At 39.6% G+C, this 26381-nt stretch overlaps 1 protein-coding gene across 1 annotated transcript in view; it reads left to right on the forward strand.

Moving 5' to 3' along the window:
* Positions 1–1053: 1053 nt before the first annotated feature.
* Positions 1054–26381, forward strand: part of SUCLG2 (succinate-CoA ligase GDP-forming subunit beta) — a 288180-nt gene continuing 262852 nt past the window's right edge. Inside the window, exon 1 of the mRNA XM_036878019.2 lies at positions 1054–1180. Coding sequence (XP_036733914.1) covers positions 1097–1180 — 84 coding nt within the window. The 5' untranslated portion in view covers positions 1054–1096. The remainder of the gene's footprint in view (positions 1181–26381) is intronic.

Here is a 26381-nt window from a genome sequence, read left to right on the forward strand (position 1 = left end):
TAATACCTGATTGAAGCAATAATCAATGGATGTTAAATCTAATAGGTAAAATTGTGATGAGAAGTGGGTTATCAATCTATGCATCTATATATCTACTAAGGATGGGAAATGGGGTGAAATGTAAGTGATTAATCTGGGTAAAAGATTTTGGCATTTTGGGGTAATATTCTTGCAACTTTTCTGTAATTGATTTGTCAAAATAAGAAAAAAAAGGAGTGAAGGAGGGAAGGAAGGAAACTAGCAGCAATAGTTCTATTACACTGAATCTTTCCTTATGATCACAGGCTGAAGAATAAGTGAAAAAAAAAGAACAACTCTAAAATGGTATTGAATAGGATGAAGAGAAAGCGTGAACCCATTTTACTGGATCTCATTTCCACTCCTTATCAGATCTCTAACCTCGAACAAATTACTTAACCTCGCTGTGCCAGTTTCCTCTTCTGCAAAATGGTGATTTTACACTTGTACCTACTGGAAAGGTTGCTATGAAGACTGAGTTCATATTTGTAAAGTGCTTAGCAAATACTAGGCATATGTGCTATAGTCATTTTTATCACATGTGCTATGCTTAGAGTCAGTAAACTCCAATGTTTGTTCTTATAACGGTGATTACTGGGCTTAAAATCCTTCAATAGCTTTGCAATCATCTTCAGTTAAGGATGAGAAAAAAAAAAATCTAAGTTTTGGAGGGCCTCCCGTACTCCTTCCACCCTCTGCTCAAACACTGCGTCCCTAGGCAAGCGTCGGCGACCCCCGGACCAGCCCTGCGGTCCCTTGAGCCCTCAGGTAAAGGCTAGCGTGCGCTTGTCTGTCTGTCCCCAGGTACAGTTTCAACCCCACGATCGCTTTTCTCTCACTGTTGTAACCCGGGGCGACATAGTGACAGGCCACCGGGCCTCTGAATGCTAACAGCCGACTTGAGGCCGGAGAGGGAGAACAGTGTGCTTGGCCGCCCGGCAGCGCTCGGAGCGGGCGGCCAGGTGCGGACGCGGGGGCGCGGCCTGCGTCCCCCTCGGCCGGCCCCGCCCCCGCCTCCGCCTCCCTCCGCCCCCGCCGGCGCTCAGGCCGCCTCCCGGCGCCGAGTTTCCTGTTTAAGATGGCGTCCCCTGTGGCGGCGCGGGCCGGGCAACTTCTGAGAGAGCTGGCGCTCCGGCCCCCGCTCCTGGCCTCCAGGTCCCAGGTGAGCGGGCCCCGGGGCAGGAAGGGCGCTGGCGGGGGCCGCCTGTCCCCGCCCTCCTGGCCCCTCGTCCTCTGGGCCCCTTCCCGGCCCGGGTGCGCGGCCGCTCCGGAGCCACACCTGTGGAGGCGACGCGCGGAGCTGCGCCCGCGGCGCACGAGGGAGCCCCGCGCCCCCTCTCGGGTGTGGGGCCGCCCCGGCGTGTGAGCCCCCCGGCCCTCAGGAGTCGCTGCCGCCGGTTCCCTCACTCTCGCAGAAGGCGCCTGGCACCGTGCTCGGCGCTGCCCCCAAGTCTGGGAAAAGTTCCTCCGACCGGGTTTTGGAAGCCTGAGGTTTTTAAGTTCTGCTTCTGAAACGTCGCTATCCCTGAGCGCATTTGTTAGGCCGTATGGTGAGCATGCCTAGGAAGCCATCCCAGCCTAGCTGGTGTTAGTGACCCGCCTCCCGGAGTGAACTTTGTGCAGGTTGCCTGATTTTGAAGACTCCAGGGGCGCCTCAGTTGGTTAAATGCGGAGGCCATGGAGAAAAGTGCAACACCCTCTCCCTTCTTTCAGTGAGAAATTAGTCACTAAAACACATCATCGGAGCATTGACCCTGTCCACTTTTTTCCTTGTTTAGAGAGAATAAAATCCCGTGGGCCAGTGGTGAATGCTGAATAGCTATTGGGATTTTACCTTCTGCAGTTGGCAAGAGTGCAGTAGGCAGAAGACTTTTGGGGAGTTGTAAATTGGTGGTGACCCTTGGAGAACATACTCAACCCCTCGACTTGCTCTCCAAAGATAATCTCTCGCCCTTTTAAAGAAAGGATGGTGTGGGGGCACAGCCACAGCAGAGCATTGCCCATGTCCATTTTCCCATTTTTAATTGATGAGAGGCAAATTATCACTAAAGCAAATTTAATCAGGATATGCATAGTATAGTTTAAAAGGAAATTTAAAAGATAGCTACTAATTTTTTGAGTTACTCTAAGTTTTGGTTAATTATGACATCTGCAAGTTTTTTTTAATTCTCCCCTGCTTTCATTTCCTGACTTCTCATTTCTCTGTTTTTGTTAATGTAAATTTAAAAGGTGTTAATACTTATTACTGTAATATCCTCAATAGGCACTTGACAGCATGGTGGGATAGCAAGAGGAATGGTGGATTTGCCTAATTAAAATCACTAATAACTCTTGTAATAGAGTAAAGAGAATACCTCCAGGTGATGAAGTCCTATTCATTATTTAAGTGTTACAAAAAACAAGAATTGTGGTGCTATGTGTAGACTTGAATTGATGAGAAACACGGGGGTCAGGGCAGTGAAAACTCAAGCAGAGGAAATAATTGTTGTGCAGGGAAATCCAAATGTTTGACTAAAGTAGGACAGGGCTTCTTACATAACCAAGAATTGAAAGCCTGAATATGACACTCTAGAAAATCTGGTTCAGGATAGATACCCTTGGTTTGGCTGGGTAGAAGGATCCTCACTCCATTTGGTAGTCTTGGTTTACATACTTGTGGATGATGTGATGATGTGGTTTCCTATAAATGCCAGGCTTAAAAGATGAAAATAGTTTTTTTGATTTGGAAATAGTGCATAGTGTCCAGGAACGAAGCGTCTAGTCCAACTCTTTTCATGTAGAAAAAGTGAGGCCTAAAGAAGTTTAAAGACTTGTTCAAGGTTGTAAAGAGGGTTTGTGACAGAGCTGATTATAGAATAAAGGTTTATGTTTAAATCTGCATTACACCAGGCTGTTGCTTGATGAGTGTAGAGCTCTTCGTGAAAATACATCAGAATGTAAGCCTGCATACTAGTAGTAACTATATAACATCCAGCTAGCACCACTGACCCATTGTGATTTTTTCTTTATAAACATCTTACAATTGGCAATACAAATAGATGAGTATTGCTTGGGACTTGTAAAGAATTCTTCTGAAGTTCTGGGATGCTTCTTAGCCTGTGGTCCATCTAATTCACTTTGCTGTGCCTTCCTACTCCCTTGCCCAAGGCACACAGTAGTTGTACACGACCCACTTTTTCTGCAAAACTTAAGATCCTCACCAAGTATCTCAGAAATCTGTTGCCGCTTTTGGCTCAGACCTATTTTATACCAGGCCTTTTGCAAAACTGTTGGGTGTACAGATATAAAAGACCCAGTTTCTGCTTTGAGAAGTAACTTGAACCATTCTCACCAAGGTACCCATAGGATGACACCTTATCTACTCCCTATCCATTGTTAAATTTAACATTGGCACATATTCCTAACCCTTAATGTCATTGAAATATTTTGCTTGCTCTACTTTTGGCTTCACTGTTTTGACTTTGAACTGATGGCATATTCTTAAAGGGCCCCCTTTATCCCTTTTTTATTTTACATAAATTTAAAATTCAGGATTGTTCTGGGCACTGATATTTCAGAGTAGTGATTAAGGCAGGTAGAGTCCTTGGTCACAATATCTTAATGGGGGTGGGGAAGGCCTAGATTGTATATACATAAACAATAATGAAGATGATCTCAGCTAGTGACAAATGCTGTGAGGAAAATGAAACAGTTGTCAAGAGGCTGGGTGTAGATTAGATGATCAAGGAAAACCAATTTGACAAGTTGGTTGTTTCGTTTTGGCTTAGTTTTCCTATTACAATATAACACATGTACTAACAATGTAGTTATTGTAAGTGAACACCTTGATGAGCTTGCAGACTGAACATGCCCAGGTAACCAGATCCAGATCAAGAAACTAATCATTTAGCAGCAACCTACAGGGTCCCCTGGTGCCCCTTCCTGTCACTACCTCCACCCCTAAAAAGGGTAACTAGTCCCCTTACTTACACCACCATATGCTGGTTTTGTTCCTTTTTGTACTTTATGTAAATGGAATTACACAATATGCACTTACATACTCAATATTATGTTTATGAGATCCTGGAGGTGACTTTTTGACATTTGAACTCATATCTGAGTAATGAAAAGTAGCCAGCCAGGTGAAACTTTGGGGAAGAGTGTATTAGGCAGAGAGGACAGCTGGTGCAAAGGCCCTGAGGTGGGAATGAGCTCCGTTAAAGTGGGGGAAGGAGGTAGTACAAGTAGTAATCTGATAAGAGGTCTGATAGGAGTTTTAAGAGCTTAAAGGTGGTTAAGTGACTTGCCCCAACTTACTCAGCTAGTACAAAACAATGGTCTGAATCCCAGTTCTGGCTGCTAAAAACCAGGTATTTAATTACTGCACTGTATACTCCCTATTATCGATAGAGGCTGGCCTTGAAACTTTAGGGGGAATGTTTTTCAATGAACTCAGCACTCCAGGAAAGACAACCATTGTTAGGTGCCTTTTTCACAGACCCATGGGCCCTGTCGCCATGTCCAAATAGCTAGGAGAACAGTTAGCTGTGGTGCATGGCAGCATGTTACAGCAAGACACAGCATGAGCAGGGTGGGGACAGAAATGAGTCCATTCTATCGGTATTATGGGAAATCTTGGCTGAGGGCACTGAGTTTAAAACTTTGATAGTAATTCTAAGCTTGGTATTATTGTCTTTTAGTACATTTCCCTTCTCATAATGGATGTGGGTGAAGTTCCTTGAGCTCTTCTGTTGTAAGAGAAGCATAGACATTGTTGGAAACACTGCTTCCCAGGCTCCCGGCTTTAGCATTATTCTGTGGTTCTCTACAAAGTCCAGAGATTCTGTCCAGGAACTCAGAGAGGAATGTATATTGTTGAAGAAAACTGCTTAAACCCGTGCCCCTGCATTTCAAAATGGATGGCTCCACCTTCATTTTCTGCTTTTCTGGAAGTGGGTGGAGAAAGATGGATACCTGGCTTTCAGAAGTAAAGGACCAAAGGTCATGTGCAAGTTCTTATCAGCTAAATGAGGCTGTGGAGGCTGCTTTGGAAGTTGTGACGTAACCTATATCTGCCTTCTTGCCTAGAATAATAATTTTTTTTTAAATGAAGTACAACTGCAATTTCTGCTGTTAGAAAAGGAAATCCATCTAAAATAAATTAGGTGCTAAACTATTGACCCTCTGTGTGGGGAAGACCTTTCAGTGATAGCTCGTGTCCCAAATTGGTTTCATTTTCTGTAAATAAGACATTTCTCTTATAGCTGAGTAATAGAATGCATGGACCCATAGGAGTGAGAATTTGTATCCCAGCCCCATTCTGCCCAGAAAGTCATTGAAATATTGCACATTTTGGGGAGGGAAAACAAATTACATAAATAACAGATCATTTGTCCTTCAGCTCTCTCTACCTCAGTTTGGAATAACACCTGATACATCATGTTCTGTTACTTGATGGAAACATTTTGCCTGAAGAACTTGAGAGATTTGTACACATTTGAGCAAATGGTAAAATCAATATACTAATGAAATTTTGGAAAATAATACCAGAGTTAGTCTGGTGATTGGTGACCTTCTTAACAGTTTGATATGGAGAGGAGAGAGGCAGGTACATAACAGAAGTTGAGGGCTGATGGTGATCTTTTAGAAAAATGAGAAAGAAAGGATGGGGTTTAGAAAGCCCAGAACTTGGCATGACATAGAACTGTACAACTACAAATCAAGCAAATATTGTTCATTTAGTAGATCTTTTCTGAGCACTTAATTTTTGCCCAATGCTATTTGTTTTAAGCTCCCTGAAGGCAAAGGCTATCCTGATTTAGTTCTTCATTGTAAACCTAGTATTTAAGAGAATGCTAGGGATGTAGTTGCACTTAATAAATACATATTGTATGAATGATGGTATTCTGAAAGAAGGTATATACTCCTATGCTCAGAGGACTCATAGTTTAGGTGCAAAATTGGCAAGTAAGCCAATAGTTCTACTACAGCATTGTGAGGGCTACAGTAGAACAATGTTCTTCACCTTGTAAGACACTGTGGTTCTTTACACATCAGGGTGCTTGCTGTTCCCCGTGTCTAAAACACTGTTCCCTCTGATCTCATGCCTTGTTTTCTCCTTCATTCAGCTGTGTGTTTCAATGTTAAGTCCAGACAGGGCTTTCTCAGATTATTTTATCTGGCACTTCTTCTCCCCAGGGGTTATTCTCTACACTTACCTACTTAATTATACTTTGTAACACTTTACCTGGTGGTTTAGTGTGTATTTTTTGTTTATTCATTGCCTGTCTTCCTACTTCTCTTACAAATGTAAGACTTTAAACTCTGAGGGCAAAGATTTTTCTTATATACTGTTTCCCCAGCTGGGCTGACTATGTATTCATTAAGTTTCTGTGGTCTAAATGAGTGAGTTGGGTATGCAGAGTTGGGAGAGGCAGGTAAGTAACAGGAGAAGTTGAGGTATGATGCAGATAATTTAGGCAAGCAAGGAAGGAAGGGTTTGTAGAAAATCTAGTTGTGAAAGGGCTTTCATAATAATAGGACTGTTCTTTTTGTATGGGACAGTCTCTGTGCAAAGTGATTGCTGCACATTATTTCTTTAACCCTTATAACATTACTCCAAGAGAGATTGTTCTCTCTTTGTGTTGCTTATGAGTGAACACAGGTATGGAGGGTCTGCATAGTAACTTGCTTAAAGTCACAGTACCAGGGTCACCCGCCTCCTGCTGACAAGCCACTTCTGCTGTTTAAACATTAAGCTATATTGTGAAGGGTCTTGTTTGGGCTGAACCATTGAGTTACACGAATTGCTTACCTTTTTACCGCGTTCGCCCCTTGTTGCGGTGACGACAGCGATACGTACACAGACCTGGTTCACTTCAGTTGTTTATTGTTGCTCGGAAGGCCGGGAGAAGGTGAGTGAGAAGAAGCAACAGCCGGGGGGAGCGAATGAGAAGAAGAATGAGAGGAGAGAGAGACAGAGATTGAGAGAGAATGAGTGAGAGAGTGAGAGAGTGAGAGAGTGGGAGAGTGAGAGAGTGGGAGAGTGAGAGAGTGGGAGAGTGAGAGAGTGAGAGAGTGAGAGAGTGGGAGAGTGAGAGAGTGAGTGAGTGAGAGAGTGCTTCTCTTTCCTGCTTATGCCTTATATAAAGGAAGCTGGCCTATGGTGATCAAGATCATGCAAGCCTATAGGAGCAACTTCCTTATGCTAATGCCACCTAACCAGGCAGGGTGGCGCCCAGGAAGCGTGCGCCACCTTAGGGCATTGGTCAACTAGAGTGGAAGGGCGGTGTTCAGCCATAGTGGGACTCAGCCTCGGCCGTAGGCCGGCCCCTACACCTTTTCCCATCTTTTTGCTTCAGAATGACAGGCACCTTTGGTCATTTGGACTTGAGCTGACTTGCATGCATCAGTCAGCACTGCACTTGAGGCTCTTATCCGACGCCCTCCTTTCCTGTCTTCTGAGTCTGGGAAATGGTAATAAGAGAAAAGGGTATGAGTTCTGTGTTGAAATAAAACTAAGTTCAAGCTCTTGGTCTGCCAAGTTCTTGCTCTGCAGATTATTGAACTTGACTGAACCTCAATTTATTGTTCTCTGAAAGGGGGTAATTCTCACAGATGGTTACCAGGATTAAATAAGATGCTGTGTATGATGCTTGGCTTTATAATTAGATGGTGGGCTCACAATGATTGTTTCTCTCAGTGAATTCGAAGCTCAATTTACTCGCATTTTTGGAGGCTTAACAGAGCTATAATAGTTTTCCTTTCCCAGATTTCATACATATTTATTGTTTGCTGCTGTCTCAGGATTAGGCATTGGCTTGGTGTTTCAGTGTTTTATTTCACTTAATTTTTGCAACAACTATGCAAGACAGAGGTGCTTATTCTAAGTTTACATCTGAGAACTTGAGGCTCAGATAGTCTGCCTCCCAGGCCCTGGTTATCTTCATTGTTCCACAGATGGGGAAAAGGTCTGGTGATGTCCAGGGTGGCAGTGGGGAGGGTCTCATGGGGAGCTCAGTTGCACCATGATTCATGTTGCTCATTCCAGAAACTTTTGCACATCTTGGTATTGACTTAATAGCAATAGTTTCTGAATCTCATTTGTGTCAAAGATTTGAGGTGTGGGGACACTTAAAGAATAGACTATAGTCACAGCATGTACCAAAGGCAACCAGCACACGCCCTTCACTGACTACTCAGTGTAGAGCATACCCTTAGCGTTTTAGGAAAGCTGGAGAAACTGTGAAGTTGCATTGTCTTTGCAGGGTGGACTTTGGGGGGTGGCAGTGCGGGATGGAGCTTCCTCGTAGTCTGATTTCAGACTTTGATCAGTGTGCTGGTAATGTGGCCAGCTTTTGCCCCTTTCTAGAAATCATTCCAAAAGAATAACACTTAGGCAGTAGTCATGAAGGATTAGATTTCTAACATTTCCTTCTAAAGTTTACTTTTATTTTAAAATCGGAGGGAATTGATGTAATATGTGAGTTGATATTGGAGAAATGGCAAAGCAGAAGGAATAGGTCTGTGTAAATTTGGGTCCTTTGAGTTGGGACGGGATGGAGGTCTGGCATATCTTTGTCTTGAATGCAGTGAAGAGTTTTCCCAAGTCCCATGCCTACCTTGTCTGACATTGATGGCCTTCTGGGCCCTATTGGAATGATGCAGTCTGGATTAATTATTTTCTTCTGTGTTCCCAGTCTTATGTGGATCATGCAGTTCCTTCCTAAGGCTTCTTTGGTTGAAAGAAAGACCTACTTGGACTTTTTCAAGGGGGAGAAAATGGTTTATTGCAGGGAATGTGTACTAAGACTCAAGACTAATCTTCCCTTGCTGCTGGCTTCTCTGTACCTTTTCTGTAACTGTACTCATGGTAACACTTCTTTATAACTTTTATCTACACATAACTTTGTTCCTACGTCTGATGCAGACCCCTGACACCTATCCATTGTCCAGCTTCTGTCTCCCAGGATGTTATTTTAGTTCTAATAGTCACAAGGACATCTCATTGGTCTAGCTCATCCTTTGGCACTCAGGAGTAGGTCACTGGGCAGCTGAAAGATGCACGGGTCTGGGTAGGGTGTCTCCCTCTGTTCTGCCACCTGTGGCTGGCGTGGGGAGGCCTTGGAGAGAGGAGCAGCATCGTGGTCCCTTTGAGTAGCAGGGCTCTGGGTATGGTTTGCCGGGGTGACCTGATCCATTTAAAATATGGTTACATTTTCTATGCTTCAGGAACTGCTCCCAACCTATCTATCTTCTTTTCTCCAAGTTCTCCTGTCCATGGTTGCTTTGTTTCCTTTCTCACATTTCCAGATTTCTGAAGATACTGTTATTATACACTTTTCTTGTCTGAGCTGGACTAATTTACCAGAGTTTAAGGTGATGGTAGTGGGTCTTGTTTTAGATCATATTCTTGTGTTCACAATGAAAAGTAATTATCAGGCAAGAATTATGAAGTGGGAAAAGAGGATGTCATGGGAAGTCAGTTTATCCATGCAAATAGCCAAGTGAGCACTTCTGAGACAAATGTAGGCAATAGGCTTCATTCAGGTCTGGAACACTTCCTCAGCTTTGCAACAATATTCTGAGTTGAAATAACCCAATTTCTCTAGGTTCACCTCCACTCTATGCTTCCCAAAGAGGATTTGTGCAGGTCTTTTTGCCACCACTCTTGGGCAGGGCTTCCTCCAGGCTGCCTGCAGAGGCTGCTGACTCCATCAACCCCTGGTGCAGTCAGCTGGGACCTCAAGGCTGGGTTCATTTCACTCTGACCATGAGCAGGAAGACCGTATATTTTATCCTTAAAACTGCAGCATGTTTGAGGGCCAAAGGGGACTCTTAATAATTATATCAGGATAATAGGCATCAACCAGGACTGGAACCAGACTGTCTGAGTTCAAGTCTTGATTTCAACCTAGTAATTTTGTGATCTTGTGAAAATAACATGTTATGTTAAGAGTCACATGTTTTCTTTTTCATATTTCAGCATCTTTGAAAGCCTGGTGTATTTTACACTTGTGTTATAGGTTGATTGGCCGGTTTTTCCCGATCATTCATAGAAGTGCAAAAGTTGCTGATTCTTAAATTTGATGAAATTACCCGTGCCTCAATTTCCTCATCTGCAAAATGGGAAGTTTCAGTATTTACCTCCCAGACTTATACTGAGGATCAACTGAATTTATTCATGCCTACCATCTTAGCACTGTGTCCTAAATGAATAATACATATTAGTTAATTGGTTTTGGTGTAATTTTCATTAACTATAATCAGAAAGGCTTTATTTCCATAAAGAGCCTTCAGTGTTTTCTCTGCCTTCCTCCTGAGTCCTCTCAACACCATGACTTGCTGCAAGGGTGACAAGCCATGTAAGTGCAAAGTGGGAAATCACAGGAGTCAAGGTGGGCAGGACAGAGAAGGAGAGAGAGAGGCCCCCTACGGCACCTTGTATGTGCTCAGGAGTGGAAGAATAAAATGAAGTCTCCTAGGAAAAGGGCTTTCTTGTATTCAGCAGTAACTGGAAGAAGAGACCAGCATTTTAGCTTTACCAGAAAATATTACAGTTTTCCCCTTATTGATAGACATCTCCATATTTTTATAAGGAAACTGTATCTTTTGCTTGATGTCACAGTCTTCTGCTTGTGCTCTCATAGTTGCTGTTGAGATGCTGTGTTACAACAGCTGGACTTACTTGGGCTAACTTACCTTAGAAAACAAGGAAAGGTAAGCCATATTTAATATACACTCTCATTCCAGCCTTAGGGCTTTGTTAAGTCTTTAATAAATAATGTAAAGAAAGCTGAGAGTTATTAATTATTTTTGATTAAGGGAATGAGCTACTAATGGTGAATGATTCTTTGTTAAGATTCAGAACTTTTTACAAGTGATATATCATTAAAATTGAAAACCAGTAATACAGGGAAAAGAAAAACGAATTTTTCAGTTTTTAACTTTCTCATAATTAGTATGAAGAAATTAATGTACTATTCGACTAATTAGGAAAACTAGATAAATTTTGAGATGGTGAAGTTGTAAACAGATTATCCTCACTAATTTAAAATGGTAAAGAAGGATTGAAAGGCTGGTTGTTGAGTAGGTAGGTTTGAAATGGAGGCTGAAGTCCTGTGACTGCTCCTTCCAGAGTCTGAGCCTAAGGCTGTAGATTCTGACATCCATTCATATGTCTGAGTTTTCCAGCATCATCAAGCAGTTCTCACTGCTGGGTGATCTATTATTCAACTCAATTCTGAATTCTGACACTGTTTACCTGGGAGATACTGTCAGATTCCTTAGGTTAGGGGCTCAGCCCTACAAGACTGTGCCTTCTTTGGATGCCAGTCTCAAGTCCAGGTTGTCACCTGTGCTTCTGGCCAACTGACTATAGCTTGGAGGTTCACATGACCCCCCTCCTTGGGTTCAGTTAATTTGCAAGAGCTGTTCACAGAATTTAGAGAGACATTTTACTAACTAGATTACTAGTTTATTATAGAAGAATATAACTCAGGAATAGCCAGATGTAAGAGAGGACTAGGGCAGGGTATGTGGGAGGGCCGTAGATTGTCCATGCTCATCGATCTTGCCACTTTCCCAGATTCGTAGCTCTGGGATTTTTATGGAGGACTCACTGCATAGCCATGGTTGATTAAATCAATGGCCCTGTGATTGAACTTTTGTTATGAATTTCCAGTTACTCTCCCCTCCCTGGAGGTGGATGGGTGGGACTTGAAAATTCTAACTCTCTAAACTTGGGTAATTCCTCCTGACAACCAGCCCCCATCTTTGGGTTTCCTAGGGATTTTCCAAAAGTTGCATCATTAACGTAATAAAGACAGCATTATCACTATATTTTAGGACATTCCAAGGATTTTAGGAGTTCTGTACTAGGACCTGGGATGACAATCAAATATATGTGTCTTATTATAAATTACTATATCACAGGGTGCTTTTAGGATTCAAAAAACTTTTGCAAGACAACTCTAAAACTCCTAGCAGGACATGTTGTGAGTTAATAGATGCTTTCTTTTTTGTTTAATGTAGATTTATGGTGAGGCTTTTATGAGTGGTGTAAAATTGATTTTATAACTATATTTTACATAAAATATAATTGTAATGTGGTGGGGGGGAACTTACAGAGTTAACCTTTAGATAAAGATGAGAGCAAGTTATTAAATTTTCTTCTTCATTAAAGGGCCCCAAGTGAGTATGGCCTTTCATTTCTCTTAAAATTGGCAGTATATCAATAATGGTATATTTGCTGTAATCCATGAATTACAGTATTTATTTCTTGAAGTTATTTTGTTCTGTGCTCCAGGATGAATCTATTTTACTCCAACATACTTCAAAGTCTTTTTTAATAGGTCAGAGAGAATCCTTTTCCTGGAACTTTCAAGTTTTAAATAAGCAACATTGTCGTAATTTAAGGAAAAATTAATTATGAGTGCAAAGCAGTCTTTTTGTAATTACATTTTGGGGTGTTGAGGGAAGTAGCAAAAGAACTTTTTTGATTCAAAGTTTGGACCACCAAATTTCTTTTTTGTCTCTCTGAAACCTTGTTTTTACTTCCCAAGTTTCTAAAGGTACTACAGATATGAATATGTATACTTTTTATTTAAAAATTTTTAATTGTTTACTTTTTTACTGTAGAAAAATATACAGAACATACAGTTTACCATTTTAATCATTTTTAAGTGAACCTTTTTGTGGCATTAAGTGCATTCACATTGTGCAACCATCAGCACCATCCATTTCCAGAGCTTGCTTATGTTCCCTAACTGAAACCTTGTACCCATTAAACACTAAATTCATATTTTTCCCTCTCTCTACTCTCTGGAAACTACTATTCTGCTTTTTGTCTCTATGAATTTGACTACTGTAGGTACCTCACATAAGAGGACTCATTAAATATTTGTCCTTTGTGAATGGTTTATTTCACTTAGCATAATGCCCTTAAGTTTCATCCATGTTGTAGCATGTGTCATAATTTCTTTCTTTTTTAAGACTGGGTAATACTCCTTTGTATGTGTATATAACATTTTGTTTATCCTCTCATTGGTCCTCTCATAGCCAGAAGATGGGTTTCTTCCATCTTCTGGCTGTTGTGAATAATGCTGCTATGAACATGGGGTACAATGAACTTATATTTTATGTTAATGTTCACTTGAGTAGAAATGTTGTCTGGTGTGTAATTTGGGTACATTTTCTGTTTTTCCTGTATGGCTAAAATGTTTGTTAAAGAAATACCTTTACTGTTAATATTTCTATTAAATATTCATATTCTTTTATTCTTCCAGTGGTTTTTGTCAAATGCACAGTAGGTGTACCATTCAGTTCAGAAGATGGTGGTTTGGTAGGAAGCTTGGATCTGTGAGACAGTTCCTGCCTTTAGGGAATGTACAGTCTAGTCTAGTGGAGACCTATATGAAGCGGGCAATTACAGTGAGAGGGGTTTGGTGTTCAAGAGGGCTTCCCAGTGCCCTCTGGAATAGAGCTGTACTGTTTCTCTTGGGCCCGCCTACCCAGTGGCTGTTAGCAGTGTCTGTTTGGATGACTTGAAGTTGGACACATGCAGAAATAGACACCTGACCTTCATTAAGCACATTCTGTGCCCCAAGCCTGCTGCTGTTCCCATGAAATGGATGATCTTGTTGAGTCCTCATGGCAACCCTAGGAGGTAGGCTTTCTTACTGCCAGCACTAAGCCCATTTTAAAGAGGATCAAACTGTGGTTCAGAGACTTTAAACAACTTCCCTCCTCTCACAGCCATTGTCCTGTACAACTCCTCAGGACGGATGCCACTCACGTTGGCCTCTTTACTTGTACCTGTTATGGGTTGAAGAATGTCCCCTCCAAAGTATGTACCTTGAGGGCCTAACCCCGCAGTTCCTCAGGATGTGACCTTATTTGGAGATTGTGTCTTCACAGAGGTAATCAAATTAAAATGAGGTGATTAGTGTGGGCTGTAATCCAGTATGACTGTTGTCCTTATAAAAAGGGGAAATTTAGACTCAGAGATGCAGGTAGAGAACATGTTCATCGGAACATGAAGATCACAATGATGGTTCCACAAGCTGTGGAGTGCCAAAGATTGCCAGCAAATGACCAGAAGCCCAGAGAGAGGCATGGGACATTCTCCCTCACAGCTCAGAAACCCTGTGGACACCTTGTTTTTAGGCTTACAGCTTGCAGAACTGTGAGATGATAAATTTCTGTTGTTTAAGCTGACCAGTCTGTGGTACTTTGTTCTGGCAGCCCTAGGAAGTGAATGCTCTGCCTTTTGTCATTGTGTGGATTGCAAGCTGCTTGGCTCATCTTGACCTTTTCCACCTCCGACACTGTTGGGAGTCCCTCAGAGTTTCCTAGAGATGTGTATCTTCTTGCATAGCTGCTTGGAAAGCTAGCTCATAAACCATGATCATGAGTTGTCTTACTTTATGCTTCAGATACTTGTTTTTGTATTCAACCATTGTTTTCCATTACCTTATTCATCAGTGCTGGGTTTGAGAAGCTTTGGCCATTTCTGGAAGTGAAATCAATTTAAAGCAAGAAGAGTTGAGAAGAATATTCCAAGGAATAGAGCACAGTATTTGATACCACTTCCCAAATAGGAATTCTAGAAATATTTTGAGAAGTAGAAAGAAACTAGAATAAATACAGAGACTTACTTATTGAGATGTGTCAATTCTGGCATTTTTATTTTGCTTAAATGAAAAAAAAAAAAAAAACAAGGAGCCTCATTATTTTTTGATCTCACCTAATTCTTAACTGTTCTCTTTATTCAGACAGCTCATTCAAGGTTAAACAAAAAAAAAAACTACATTTTAAAACTTGTAATACAGGTCTTTTAAAAAACAGTTACATAACTTAATCCAGCTGATTTGGTAATCAGACGCATAACACCAACACTGTTTTTCTTCAGTAGTATAATGTTGAAATTTAAGAATAATCAGCATGCAATCAAAAGCTGATTATAAATGAACAATAATGAATATAAAAGTGAAATCAATTCTGAGGGTTATAATGAAAGAAAAAAAAGGTCTAATAGCAGTAGTTGAAAAAAGAGAGTAATAACAAGAGGGTATAGTTATGCTAATAGGCAAGCAGTGGATGCAACTCAGTCAACAGTGATGTTCCATGGGATTCTGACAGTTTAGGGAGAATGAGGGAAACAAACATTCTAAGAGTAAAACGTAGATACTTGCATTGACTTACTGCCGTAGATGAAGTTATCGAGGTAAAGTTACTGTGGGTTTTTAGGAATTAATCACATCTTGGTTCTAGATGGTGGCAGATGGCACTGAGAGAAAAGGTTCAGTGTGTCTGTTTTGCCACTGATAACTGTGTAGCTTTAGTTAAGACATTTGACTTCTCTGAAACTCAGTTTCCTCATTAAACTGTTTTAAATTTATCGTACATCCAGTCTGTATCACGAATTGTGTGCTAGCTTTGCAAAATGGCTACTAAAGCAATGCTTCCCAGAATGTGGGGTGTATTCCATTGGCACTATACAGGACTCTAGATAATACAGGGGTGCAGCATTAAAAGCACATAGTGAGGAAGTTACTCCTTTTAAAATATCTTTGAAATCTTAAAATTTTTGTCAAGGAAAATCGTTCAGTTTAGTGCCAGTATGCTTTTATGATCTTCAGCTCAGGACTTTTTACCTGGACTAGCCAGGATTGAATCCCTTTTATTTTAAAATTATATTGATATTACCTTCTACTTACACAAACAGCATAGGTAGTGATATAAAGTATCTTGTAAAATTAAGTTTTTTTAAGTTAAAACCAGCCACATGAAGAAATTCGTAATAGTATTAGTGTTCTGTGAATATTGCAAAAACTGTGTGTGAGTGATTGTCATTTGGGGAACTTTTGAACCAGAGTAACTCTGAGATTTCTTAGTTTGTGCTCCTTGGTAGCAGATCCTGAGAAAGGATTCATGTGAAAGTCATTTATTTGTGTGATATTCCCAGGAAAGACTGGAAAGAGATTGGGGAAATTCAAACAGTAGGAGAAGGAGGCTGAGAAGGGTGTGTTAGTAAGCTGAGTCTTAAGGAGAATAACTTTGCTTTAATTGCACAGGGAAGTTTTGGAGACAGAATCAAATGTTACAACTCAAGTTTTCCCGATTAGGGCAAGGGAGTTGGCAGGGAAGTTATATTCTCTCACCCTTCTCTTTGGGCTATGAATTTCTAGGTAATTCTGGTTCTTCATGCTCAAGGGCAGATTAGCACCTGCAGCCCATGACAAAGGGCCACGGGGCTGGCTGTTGAGAGTGAGAGTCCATGGGGGGGGCCTGTGTGCAAAAGTAGTGGAGGGATCTGAGGCAATGTGGGTGGGGCTGTGACAACATCTCTTGCAAGTCTCTTCCATATTTCAGAGACATGCAAGCCACTTAACTAGTTTTGCATCTTGGACGTTTAATTTAATTCTTGTGTCTTGATTTCCTCATCACCCAAGTTTTGTCTCTGGGGTTTTGTGATGTTTAAATATTAGTATTATGCACGTAAAATTTTTCTTTTAAATCTCACTATTAAAAAAAATTAAATCCATGTTTAAGCCTCACCTTGCTGACATCCATGAAATTATGGGCTTAGTAGGTAATTGGCATATATTTTTCCCCTTACACACCTTAATAAAAAGACATAGAAGAGACTCCTAACACAGAGAAAACACTCATGTCAGAGCTGTTACCTAACTGAAGCATTCTTGCCTTTTCTCTGGAGGCAAGGCCATACTACATTCCTCAGCCTGCCTTGCAGCTGCACATGGTCATGTGACTGAGCTCTAGAACAGTGAAATATGACAAAAAATGCTGTGGGCCAGTCTAGTTTATGAAGAGCTACCAAATGGATCCTTTTCGCTCTTTTGCCTTCCTGTTGTCTGAGATGGTAATGACCAAGGTAAATTGGAAGACTTGTAGTCAAAATGGCGAAAGTTCTGTCACCTGGGTCACTGGGCAACCCCTGTGGAGAAGAACTACCTAACCTACTTATCTGTTTGCCCTGTCAGGATTACGACTTTAGCGAGAAGGACACTCTTGTTGTTTGAGCCACTGACACAGAACTCAAAAAATGTTGGTTAATTCACACATATGACCTTAGGCAGTTTACCTCATTTGTGAAATGGGGATAATTAGCATGACTGGAAGGGTAGATGTGAGAGTCAAATAGAGATGAGGAGTATTTGGTGGACAGTGAGAGCTCCACACAGACCGGGGTTATTACGGTGTTCACTTTGTGACTGTAAAGAGGAAGGATCCGGGGATTCTGTGTCTTCCCAGCTGGCATTGGAGGGCAGTGTTACTTGGCTGCCATTCTCACCTCTGAGAGCCCTCTCAAACTTAATTACGTTAACAGGTCTCCTGCTTTCTTGTGATCCCCCATTACACTGTGTGTGGTGAATTGGAGGGCAGAGGGCGGCCGGCATTTTCCTCAGTATAGACGGGCATGGCACCAAGACTGATTTTAGGGATGCCCAGGTGAACATTTTAAATGCTAATAGTTAAGCATTATGTAATAGAAAAAAAATGTAACTAGTATTTTAAACCTATAATTTCATAAATGTTGCTTAGGGTGAGGCTAAAGTAAGTAAAACATAATACTTAAAAACCTTAAGTAATTGTACTTTTAGTATGAACCCTAGCAAAAATTAAGGAAGTAGTTATGTGCATGGCCTGAAGTTTGGGGAGTGCTATAATAGGCAGGGCCCCACATATATCATCTTTAGTTCATTTGTCTTCATTTTAGCAAGTTATATTCTATACATACTATCCTTTAGGAACATCTTTAGGCACCATGGGTTTGAAGAAACAAAACAGACAAATATCTCTGCCACCTTTCTTGGGTGGGGAGGAAAGAGAGACAATGAACAATGAACATGTATGGTGTCACAAATGACAATATCGAGAGAAGCAGGGAGGAGAGAAAGGGAGTGTGGGTAATGGAGTTGCATCTTTAATTAGGGCTGTTGGGGGAGTAGTCATTGATAGCTGACATTTGAGCAAAGATATGAAGGAGGTGAGAGAGGGAGCCATGGAGAAGTTTTGGGGGAAAGTGTTGTAGGCATGAGCAGTGACAAATGCAGGGTCCCTGAGATGGGGACATGTGCCTGACATGTTTAACAAGCAGCCATGTATCTGGGAGGGAATGAGTTGGGGGAGAGAGGAGGTTGGCGAGATGGGCAGTGCATTATTTTCCTAGAGATGCCATAAATTCCCACCACCTAGGGGGTTTATGAAAGCAGTGCTTTTGTTCTCAAGAGTTCTGGAGTTCAGAAGTCTGGAATCGAGGTCCTGGCAGTGCTGCTCCCTCTGAAGGCACTAGGGAATCCTTCCTCATCTCTTCCAGCTCCTGGGGACTCCAGGTTCCTTGGCTTGTACCTGCATCGTTCCAGTCTCTGCATCCATCTTCATAGGGCTTTTTCCTCTTTTATGTGTGTTAATTGTCTTTTTTTCTCTTATAAGGACACTTGTCATTGGAATTAGGGCCCACCTGGATGATCCAGGATGATCTCACCTGCAGGTACTTACTTTAATTACATCTGCCAAGATCCTTTTTCCAGTTAAGGTCACAGTCAGAGGCTCTTGGAGGTTGATGTCACAGACGGGGACCACTGATTACAGGCAAACTTGAGAGTGTTGTACAACTTGTAGGAGCTTTGGGGCATTGAAGGATTTTAGTTTTTACTCTGATAAGTGAAGTCATTGAAAGATTTAACCTAGCTTTTAAAGAGATCTAAAGAATAGGTCCTTTTCTGTGAGAAGAATAGCCTGTGTGGAGAGCAGGGGGGCCACACTATAATCCAGAGAGATGAAGATGGCTGGGACCAGAGTGTTGGGTAATGATGATAAGAAGTAGTTGGATTCTGAAGCATTTTGAAAAGAGACTTAGAGAATTTCCTGTTGTCAGGAATGAGGAGAGAGAAGATTCAAGGATGACTAAATCCTGTGTATTTGGGAAGATGTAATTTACTTATGAATTTTACTCAACACCACATGCTTCCTAGCAGGCTTTATAATAAAAAAAATGTTTTATTTAAAAATAAGTATAGATTCATAGGAAGATGCAAAGAAAGTACAGAGAGGTCCCCTAGTAGTTATATAATTAAAAGCATGCTACCAAATCAGGAATTTGATACTGATGCAAAGTATGTGTATAGTCTGTGCCATTTTATCACGTGTAGAATTTTTCTAACCACCATAGTGAATATACACAGTTGCTCTATCACCATGAAGATCTCCACGGTGCTAACCATTTACAGTCGCACCACTCCCTGGTCCTACCATCCCTAATCCATTAGTCCCCTGGCACCCACTAGTGCACTAGTCTAATCCTCATCTCTCTGTACTTTCTTTGCACCTTCCTGTGAATCTATACGTATTTTTAAATAAAATGTTTCTTTTTAAAAAAGCCTTCTAGGAAGTTTTTTGGTGTTAAATAAAATTGACTCACTTATCATTCATATTATATAAATGAAATTGGACATTATCTGACCTTCTGAGATGGCTTATTTCACTCAGAAAGCCCTTGCCATCCCTCCAAGTTGAATGTATTGTTTATTCCTTTTCACTACTGAATAGTATTCCATGTTATGAATGGACCATGGTTTGTTTAGTCACTCATTGAGAGGTATTTTGGTTGTTTCCAGTGTTTGTCTGTTATAGATAAAGCTGCTGTGAACAGTCATATATAGGTTTTGTGTGGATAAAACTTTTCATTTCTCTGGCTTAAATGCCCAGGAGTGCAATTGCTAGGTTGTATTTTGAGTGTGTGGACAGTTTTTAAAGAAATTGCTGAACTGTTTCAAAGTGGCTGTTTCATTTTTATTCCCATCAGCAATGTATGATGGATACAGTTCCTCTGCATCTTTGTCAGCATTAGATAATCTCACTATTTAAAAATTTTAGCTGTTCAAATTGATATGTAGTGATATCTCATTGTGGTCTTAATTTGCATTTCCTTAGTGACTAGTGATGCTGAGTTTCTTTCTATCTGCTTATTTACCATCTGCATATCCTCTTCATTGAAATATCTCTTTATCTCTTGCCCATTTTCTAATTGTATTGCTTTACTTTTAATGTTGTTTTTGGATGTTCTTTGTATATTCTAGGTACTTGTCTTTTGTAAGTAATGTGGTTTGCAGATGTTTTCTCCTGGTGTATAGCTTGTCTTTTTTATCCTTAAACAGAATTTTTCACAGAGCAAAAGTTTTAAATTTTGGTAAAATCCAATTTATCCATCTTTTCCTCTGGTAGACTGTGCTATTGGTATCATGTCTAAGAAGTCTTCACCAAGCCCTGGATCCATAATATTTTTCCTATGTGATCTTTTAAAAGTTGTTACAGTTTTACCTTTAAATGTATGATCTATTTTGAGTAATTTTACGTAAGGTGTGAGTATTAGGTTGAAGTCTGTTTTTTTTGACCGGATATTTAGTTGCTCCAGCACCACTTGTTGAAAGGGCTATCCTTCCTCCATTGAATTGATTTTGCTTGGAAAACTTTTAATTCTTATGATGAAATTTAGCAATTTTAGAACTGTTAGGTGTCTCTGACATCATCTCTTACAAGATAAAGTAACTTAATTTCCGAGAAGTTAACCATAGGAGGCCAGTTGTGCTGCCTTGGTCAATGTGGGCACTTGAACCCTTGTATTCTTACTCCCATTCCAGGGTGCCCACAGCTTCTAATTCCAGTGAGGGAAATGTATTTGGGACTTCAGATATAATTTGTTTTTGATGTAAACTCAGTAGTTTGTGTCCTTAGGTGGCATCAGTTAGTTTTTAAGCTTTTCTGAATTAATGACCATTTGAGATTCTGAAAAGAGATATTGAAAATTTGGCTGAATATTCCCATGGACCCTGGCTAATAAACCCTAGCTGAGCTCTTCTATCCATCTGCATTAAAAGGATAGTACTCTTAAAACTTGGTATTTTGGTGAAATCAGCTTATATATTTTCTTTTTAGAAACATCTTCCTATAGTTTTGAAAAGTAATGCCCTACAGGAACCTAGAGAATGTACCTATCAGTGACAGTCTTGGTAACATCAGTAACATGTTTATGAAATAAAAATTGCTGAAATGAGCTCGGCTGGTTGATGATAACAGATTTATTTCTTCCAGTTTCCATCATGTGGTTCTCTTAGGAAAAAAACTGGTAAAAGCTTAAGTTTTCCTTAACTCTTTTAAGATTGTACTTCTACTTCACTGATGGTTTACAGAATCTTAGGACTGTAGGACACTTTGGAAATTATTCAGTCCTAACATAGAAGCCAGGGTCATTTTATATGGGCAATGAAAACTTGTTTATGGTCACCAGTAATAGACATCTGTGTTTTTTTTCTTTCATCCTGGGGTATAGTTATTATACAGAATCAAATTGGTGTCTTAAAGGGGGTTGTGTGGACTTACAGAGGTAGACTCTGCTGAACATGTAGTAAGTGCTTAATAAATGGTGGTGATGGTATCAGCAGTACTAGTGCTTTTGTTAGGAATGATAATAATGCATTCTGTCTTTGTAGTAAGTTGAACATTTCCTTAATGTATCATTTTACATATGGGTGTGCTGTAAGGTTGGATTATATGGTATATATTCTTAAAATAGCAACCCTAAATAACTTGTGATAAATACCACACAACTTAGCAGTTTGAAAAGTAAGAATCTATTCTGCTGTTATTCTCTCTGTATCATCAGAAGCGTGTCTTAGAGAATAGTCTTGGTACCGAACTGGAGATGGGCAACCTTCAGTTCACATTCCCTCTTCCAACCCACTATAGTCCTCATTCTCTTTGGACTTACTGCATGTAGAGTCACATGCAAACACAAACTCCCATGTTTGCACCACACTGAACTGTGAGGTCCTTTCCAACACTGGACTTGTTGTCCTAATGCTTTTGCACATTTCTGTTTCATCTGCTGGAAATGCCTTTTCTTAGCATCTCTCTCTGTTGTCTGAGATTTAGCCCAAATACTACCTCTCACAGTGTTTGCTGTGTGTCCCTCTGTTATCTGTCTCCCCCTCCAGAGGCTGACTCTTTTTCAGCTTTGTATCTCCAGCAAATAGTACATAGAGGTTTTACAGAATGAACATATCCAATTGCTGGTTAACAGAGGCTTATGGTTAAGTGAAGGCAAGGAGTTTTCTGCTTTTGATGAATAATTAGTAACTTTAAATTACCCGGGAGAAAGTTTTGGTATCTGGGTAGCATCATCAGAACCTGAAAAGTTGAGATACTAATTCTGTTTTTCATTTGGTAAGTAAAGGGCCCATAAATGACTCATGAAGATTTAACTGAGAGAATAATTGGATATTGCTTCCAGCCATCCCTCTGCACATGTGAAAACCAAGTATTTTACCCTTTTACTGGAGGAGTTTGTTATTCAGTGTGATTTGGAATAGATTATAAGGGAGAGATTAGGAGTTGATGGTAATAATATCTGTTCTTAATTTTCAGGGCTGGGGAGCTTTGTGCTATACCTCTAGTTGGTGCTGCTTTTCTTTTATTTACAATTATTAACATGCTTTTTAGTTCATTGGAATTTATTGTACTAAATAGCTATTTTTCAAATAAACATGGGCATAGTTGGAAAAGCTTTTGGTTTAAATGTGAGGTCAGCTACATAGAGGATAGAATACTTGACCCCTTTTTTTTATTTGTCCTAAATCCTAGCTTTGTATACAGTTTTCAGGTTTACCTCGTGGCTACTGATGTTTTCATTTATTTTGTGATTTGAAATGAAGTAATGAATGACTCAATAAGATAAGGAACTATTTGAGGGGGATAGCAGAGCCAAAATCTGGTCTTTTCTAAAACACTTCATTTGTTTGGGTATGGAAACTATCTCAGGGAAACTCTTTTGATTAAAAAAATTCTAATTTTGTCATTGTCTAGGTATTTTATGTCTCTTTGCCCTATAATTCTGGCTTTTTCTATTTCTAGTCTATTCAGATTTTTATTAACCATCTCAAAATATGTCGTCCTCTGGCTTGATAGTTAGAAATAGACTTTAAACCAAAACTTCAGTTATGCTAGGAATTTGAGAAAAATTTTTAAAAACTTGAATGATCGACATTTCAAAGATATGAAGTTACTGACATAAAATGATTGATAAAAGCACAATCTTGAAGAAAACCTATGGCTTTCAGATATTTTGGATGTAGAGTCTAAACGGGTAATAATATGTCATTTCTAATTATATTTCTGAATAAGAAAATTTACCTTGCACTTTTTGTAAAAAGCTTTGAAACTACAGAGAAATATTAAAAGGCCACAAAGATCCTCTGCAATGTCCTGTGTCCTAGAGAAAGCCATTGTGAATAATAGCACAGACTTTTTCAGTATTTTGCAAGCATTTGCATTATGTGTATGTATGCATCTTCTTTAAAAAAAATAGGATTACACTAATTAGATAATTTTGTTTGTTATTCCCTCACTTGACATCAAATCAGGAGTACTAACCTATGCATTAAGAAGTTCTGTAGTTATTTCTGATGTCAAAAAATTTGGAGGAAAAGGAGGCTGCACTCACATAGATGACCTTATTTATTTTGTCATTTGCTTATTAGTGGGCGTTTGTGTAATTACTTATGTTCCACTGTTTTAAAGTTGTGACGAATATTCTTGAATTTAAATTGCTATTTACTAATCACATAAATTCTTGAGCTGTTTTGTCAGATTGCCCTCCAGAAAGGCTGTACAAATTTGTACTCCTACCCATGGTGATGAATAACCACATTAACTGTGGCTCTTCTTTATTGACAGTTTATTATATATCATATGCCACATCTTATTTAAGCATTTTGTGTGGATTAACTCCTTTTTCCTCACAAAATGATCGTCTCCTTTAAGAGATGAGGAAATCAACATACAATGTATGAGAATGTGTGTTTTGTAATACCCTAACCAACATCAATTACAATAACTAAAAAAGGTTTTCCTGTATATTAGTGGGGGAATAGCTTCTCATAGTTTAGACTGCATTGTCTTGATATTACAAAGATTATACATTTTTTTTTAATCTGGCAAAAAGCAAGCATTTATCTCCCTCTGGTTTAGAAGAAATTTGTGCCTGAAAATCTCCTAAGACAAAATCTAAATTTTGATGAGTCAAAAATTAGTTTCAACAGGAAATTTACGAATGCCTGCCTGAACTCCAAAATTACCACCAGTATATGCTAAAGAATACTAAATCCTGCTAAAATGGACCCAGTTTGTTCAGTTAAAGTCAGTCATCATCATGTGACATAACAGGACAGTTTCCTTTCATTATTTTCTATCATATCTGTTATCCATGTTCGTTCATTTCTTTTTAGCCTTACATACAGTGCACTTGTTATTCTATTTACCAAGTTTTCATTGATATTCAATGGTTGTGTAGTTGAAAGTGTAATGCAGACCCCTTTCAAGAAAACTATGAAGTGTACAGAAAAATATAAAGAAAAATAAAGCAAACAATACATAGAATAATCAGTATTGTGAATTAGCAAACCATGAGCCCACATATTTCAAATGTACAAATATAAGACTGCTTGCCTCACATTTCTTGTTTCCCAGTTTAAGCTGCTCGCAAGGCATAGGTCATCAAAAATAATCCTTGTAAATGTCAAAAAAGCCTTCTAAGTCAAACAAGTTTATTAAATGAAACTCGTTAACTTTAATTCTTGTAACCTGATGAATGTATCTCAGGCTCTTACTCTATTATAAATAATTGGGATTGGGGAGGGGGATGAAGGTTATTTCATGCCGTGTTGCTCACTTAAGCATTTTATTTATTACAATTTTTAAATTAAAGTATAGTTGATATACATGATCATATTGGTTTCAAGTATGTAATGTAGTGATTCCATAGTTATATACTTTATTAAGTATTCACCCTAAATATCTGTAGTTACTATCTGTCAGCATAGATGCTACAGAACTATTGACTATATTCTCTATGCTATACTTTCATCCCCATGACTAATTTATATTATGATTGAGACTTTGTATCTCTTTATCCCCTTCACCTATTTTACCCACCCATCCCAGCTCCCCCCAGACCCCATGTTAACCATCAATCACTTCTGAACATCTGTGAGTCTGTTCCTGTTTTGTTCATTTTGCTTTGTTTTGTTTTCAGATTCCACATGTTAAGTGAAGTCATGTGGTATTTGTCTTTCTCCACATGGCTTATTTCATTTAGCATAATATACTCTAAGTCCATCCAGGTTGTTGCTAATGGCACAATTTCTTTTTATGGCTGAATAGTATTCTGTTGTGTAAATGTAACATATCTTTATCCATTCATCTGTTTATTCATCTTAGGTTGCTTCCATAGCTTGGCTATTGTAAATAATGCAGCAGTAAACATAGGGGTGCACATATTTTTTCAAATCAGAATTTTGTTTTCTTTGGGTAAATTCCCAGAAGTGGAATTACTGAGTTGTATGGTATTTCTATTTTAGTTTTTTGAGGAACCTCTATACCATTTTCCACAGTGGCTGCACCAATTTACATTTCTACCAACAGTGTAGAATTGTTCCCTTTTCTCCACATACTCTCCAACACTTGTTATTTCTTGTCCTTTGGATAGTGGCCATTCTGACAGGTATGAGGTGATACCTCATTGTGGTTTTGATTTGCATTTCCCTGATGGTTAGTGATGTGGAGCATCTTTTCATGTGCCTGTTGGCTACTTGTATGTCTTCTTTGGAAAAATGTCTATTCAGGTCCTCTGCCCATTTTTTAATCAGGTTGTTTGTTTTTTTTGGTGTTGAGTCATATGAGTTCTTTTATGTATTTTGGATGTTAAACTGTTAATGGATAAATCATTTGGGAATATATTCTCCCATACTGTAGGATGCCTTTTTGTTCTGCTGAGAGTGTCCTTCGCTCTACGTGAGATTTTTAGTTTGATGTAGTCCCACTTATCTTTGCTTTTGCTTCCTTTGCCCAGGGAGACATGTCCAGAAAAAAATTACTCATGCTTATGCCCAAGATCAGTAAAGCATGTTAATTAAGTTTCACTAATGGAGGGTTTGCAACAAAGAGGCCATGTGATTAAATTTCAATTTTTAAAAGACTACTTTGACTATTGGACAAAGAATAGGCTGTAGCCACAAAAGTGGATATAGTGAAACCAGAGTTAGGAGGGCATTTGGAGACTCAGGTGGAAAGATCCAAGCTGATTCCTAGACCACCTGCATCAGGATCACTTGGGGGTACTTGTTAAAAATGCAGATTCCTTGGTCCCCTTGGGTATAATCTGTGGTTAAATCCTGGAATCTGCATTCTAACCAAAATCTTCCACATTAATGTTTGAGAACCACCGATCTAGTGTTCCCTAGGGTTCATTTTTAGCTCTCACATAGGGGGAAAAAAAAATAAAACATTTGGGTCTGTTTTATAAA

Source organism: Manis pentadactyla, chromosome 1 (genome assembly GCF_030020395.1).
Source record: "Manis pentadactyla isolate mManPen7 chromosome 1, mManPen7.hap1, whole genome shotgun sequence".
Lineage (NCBI taxonomy): Eukaryota > Metazoa > Chordata > Mammalia > Pholidota > Manidae > Manis > Manis pentadactyla.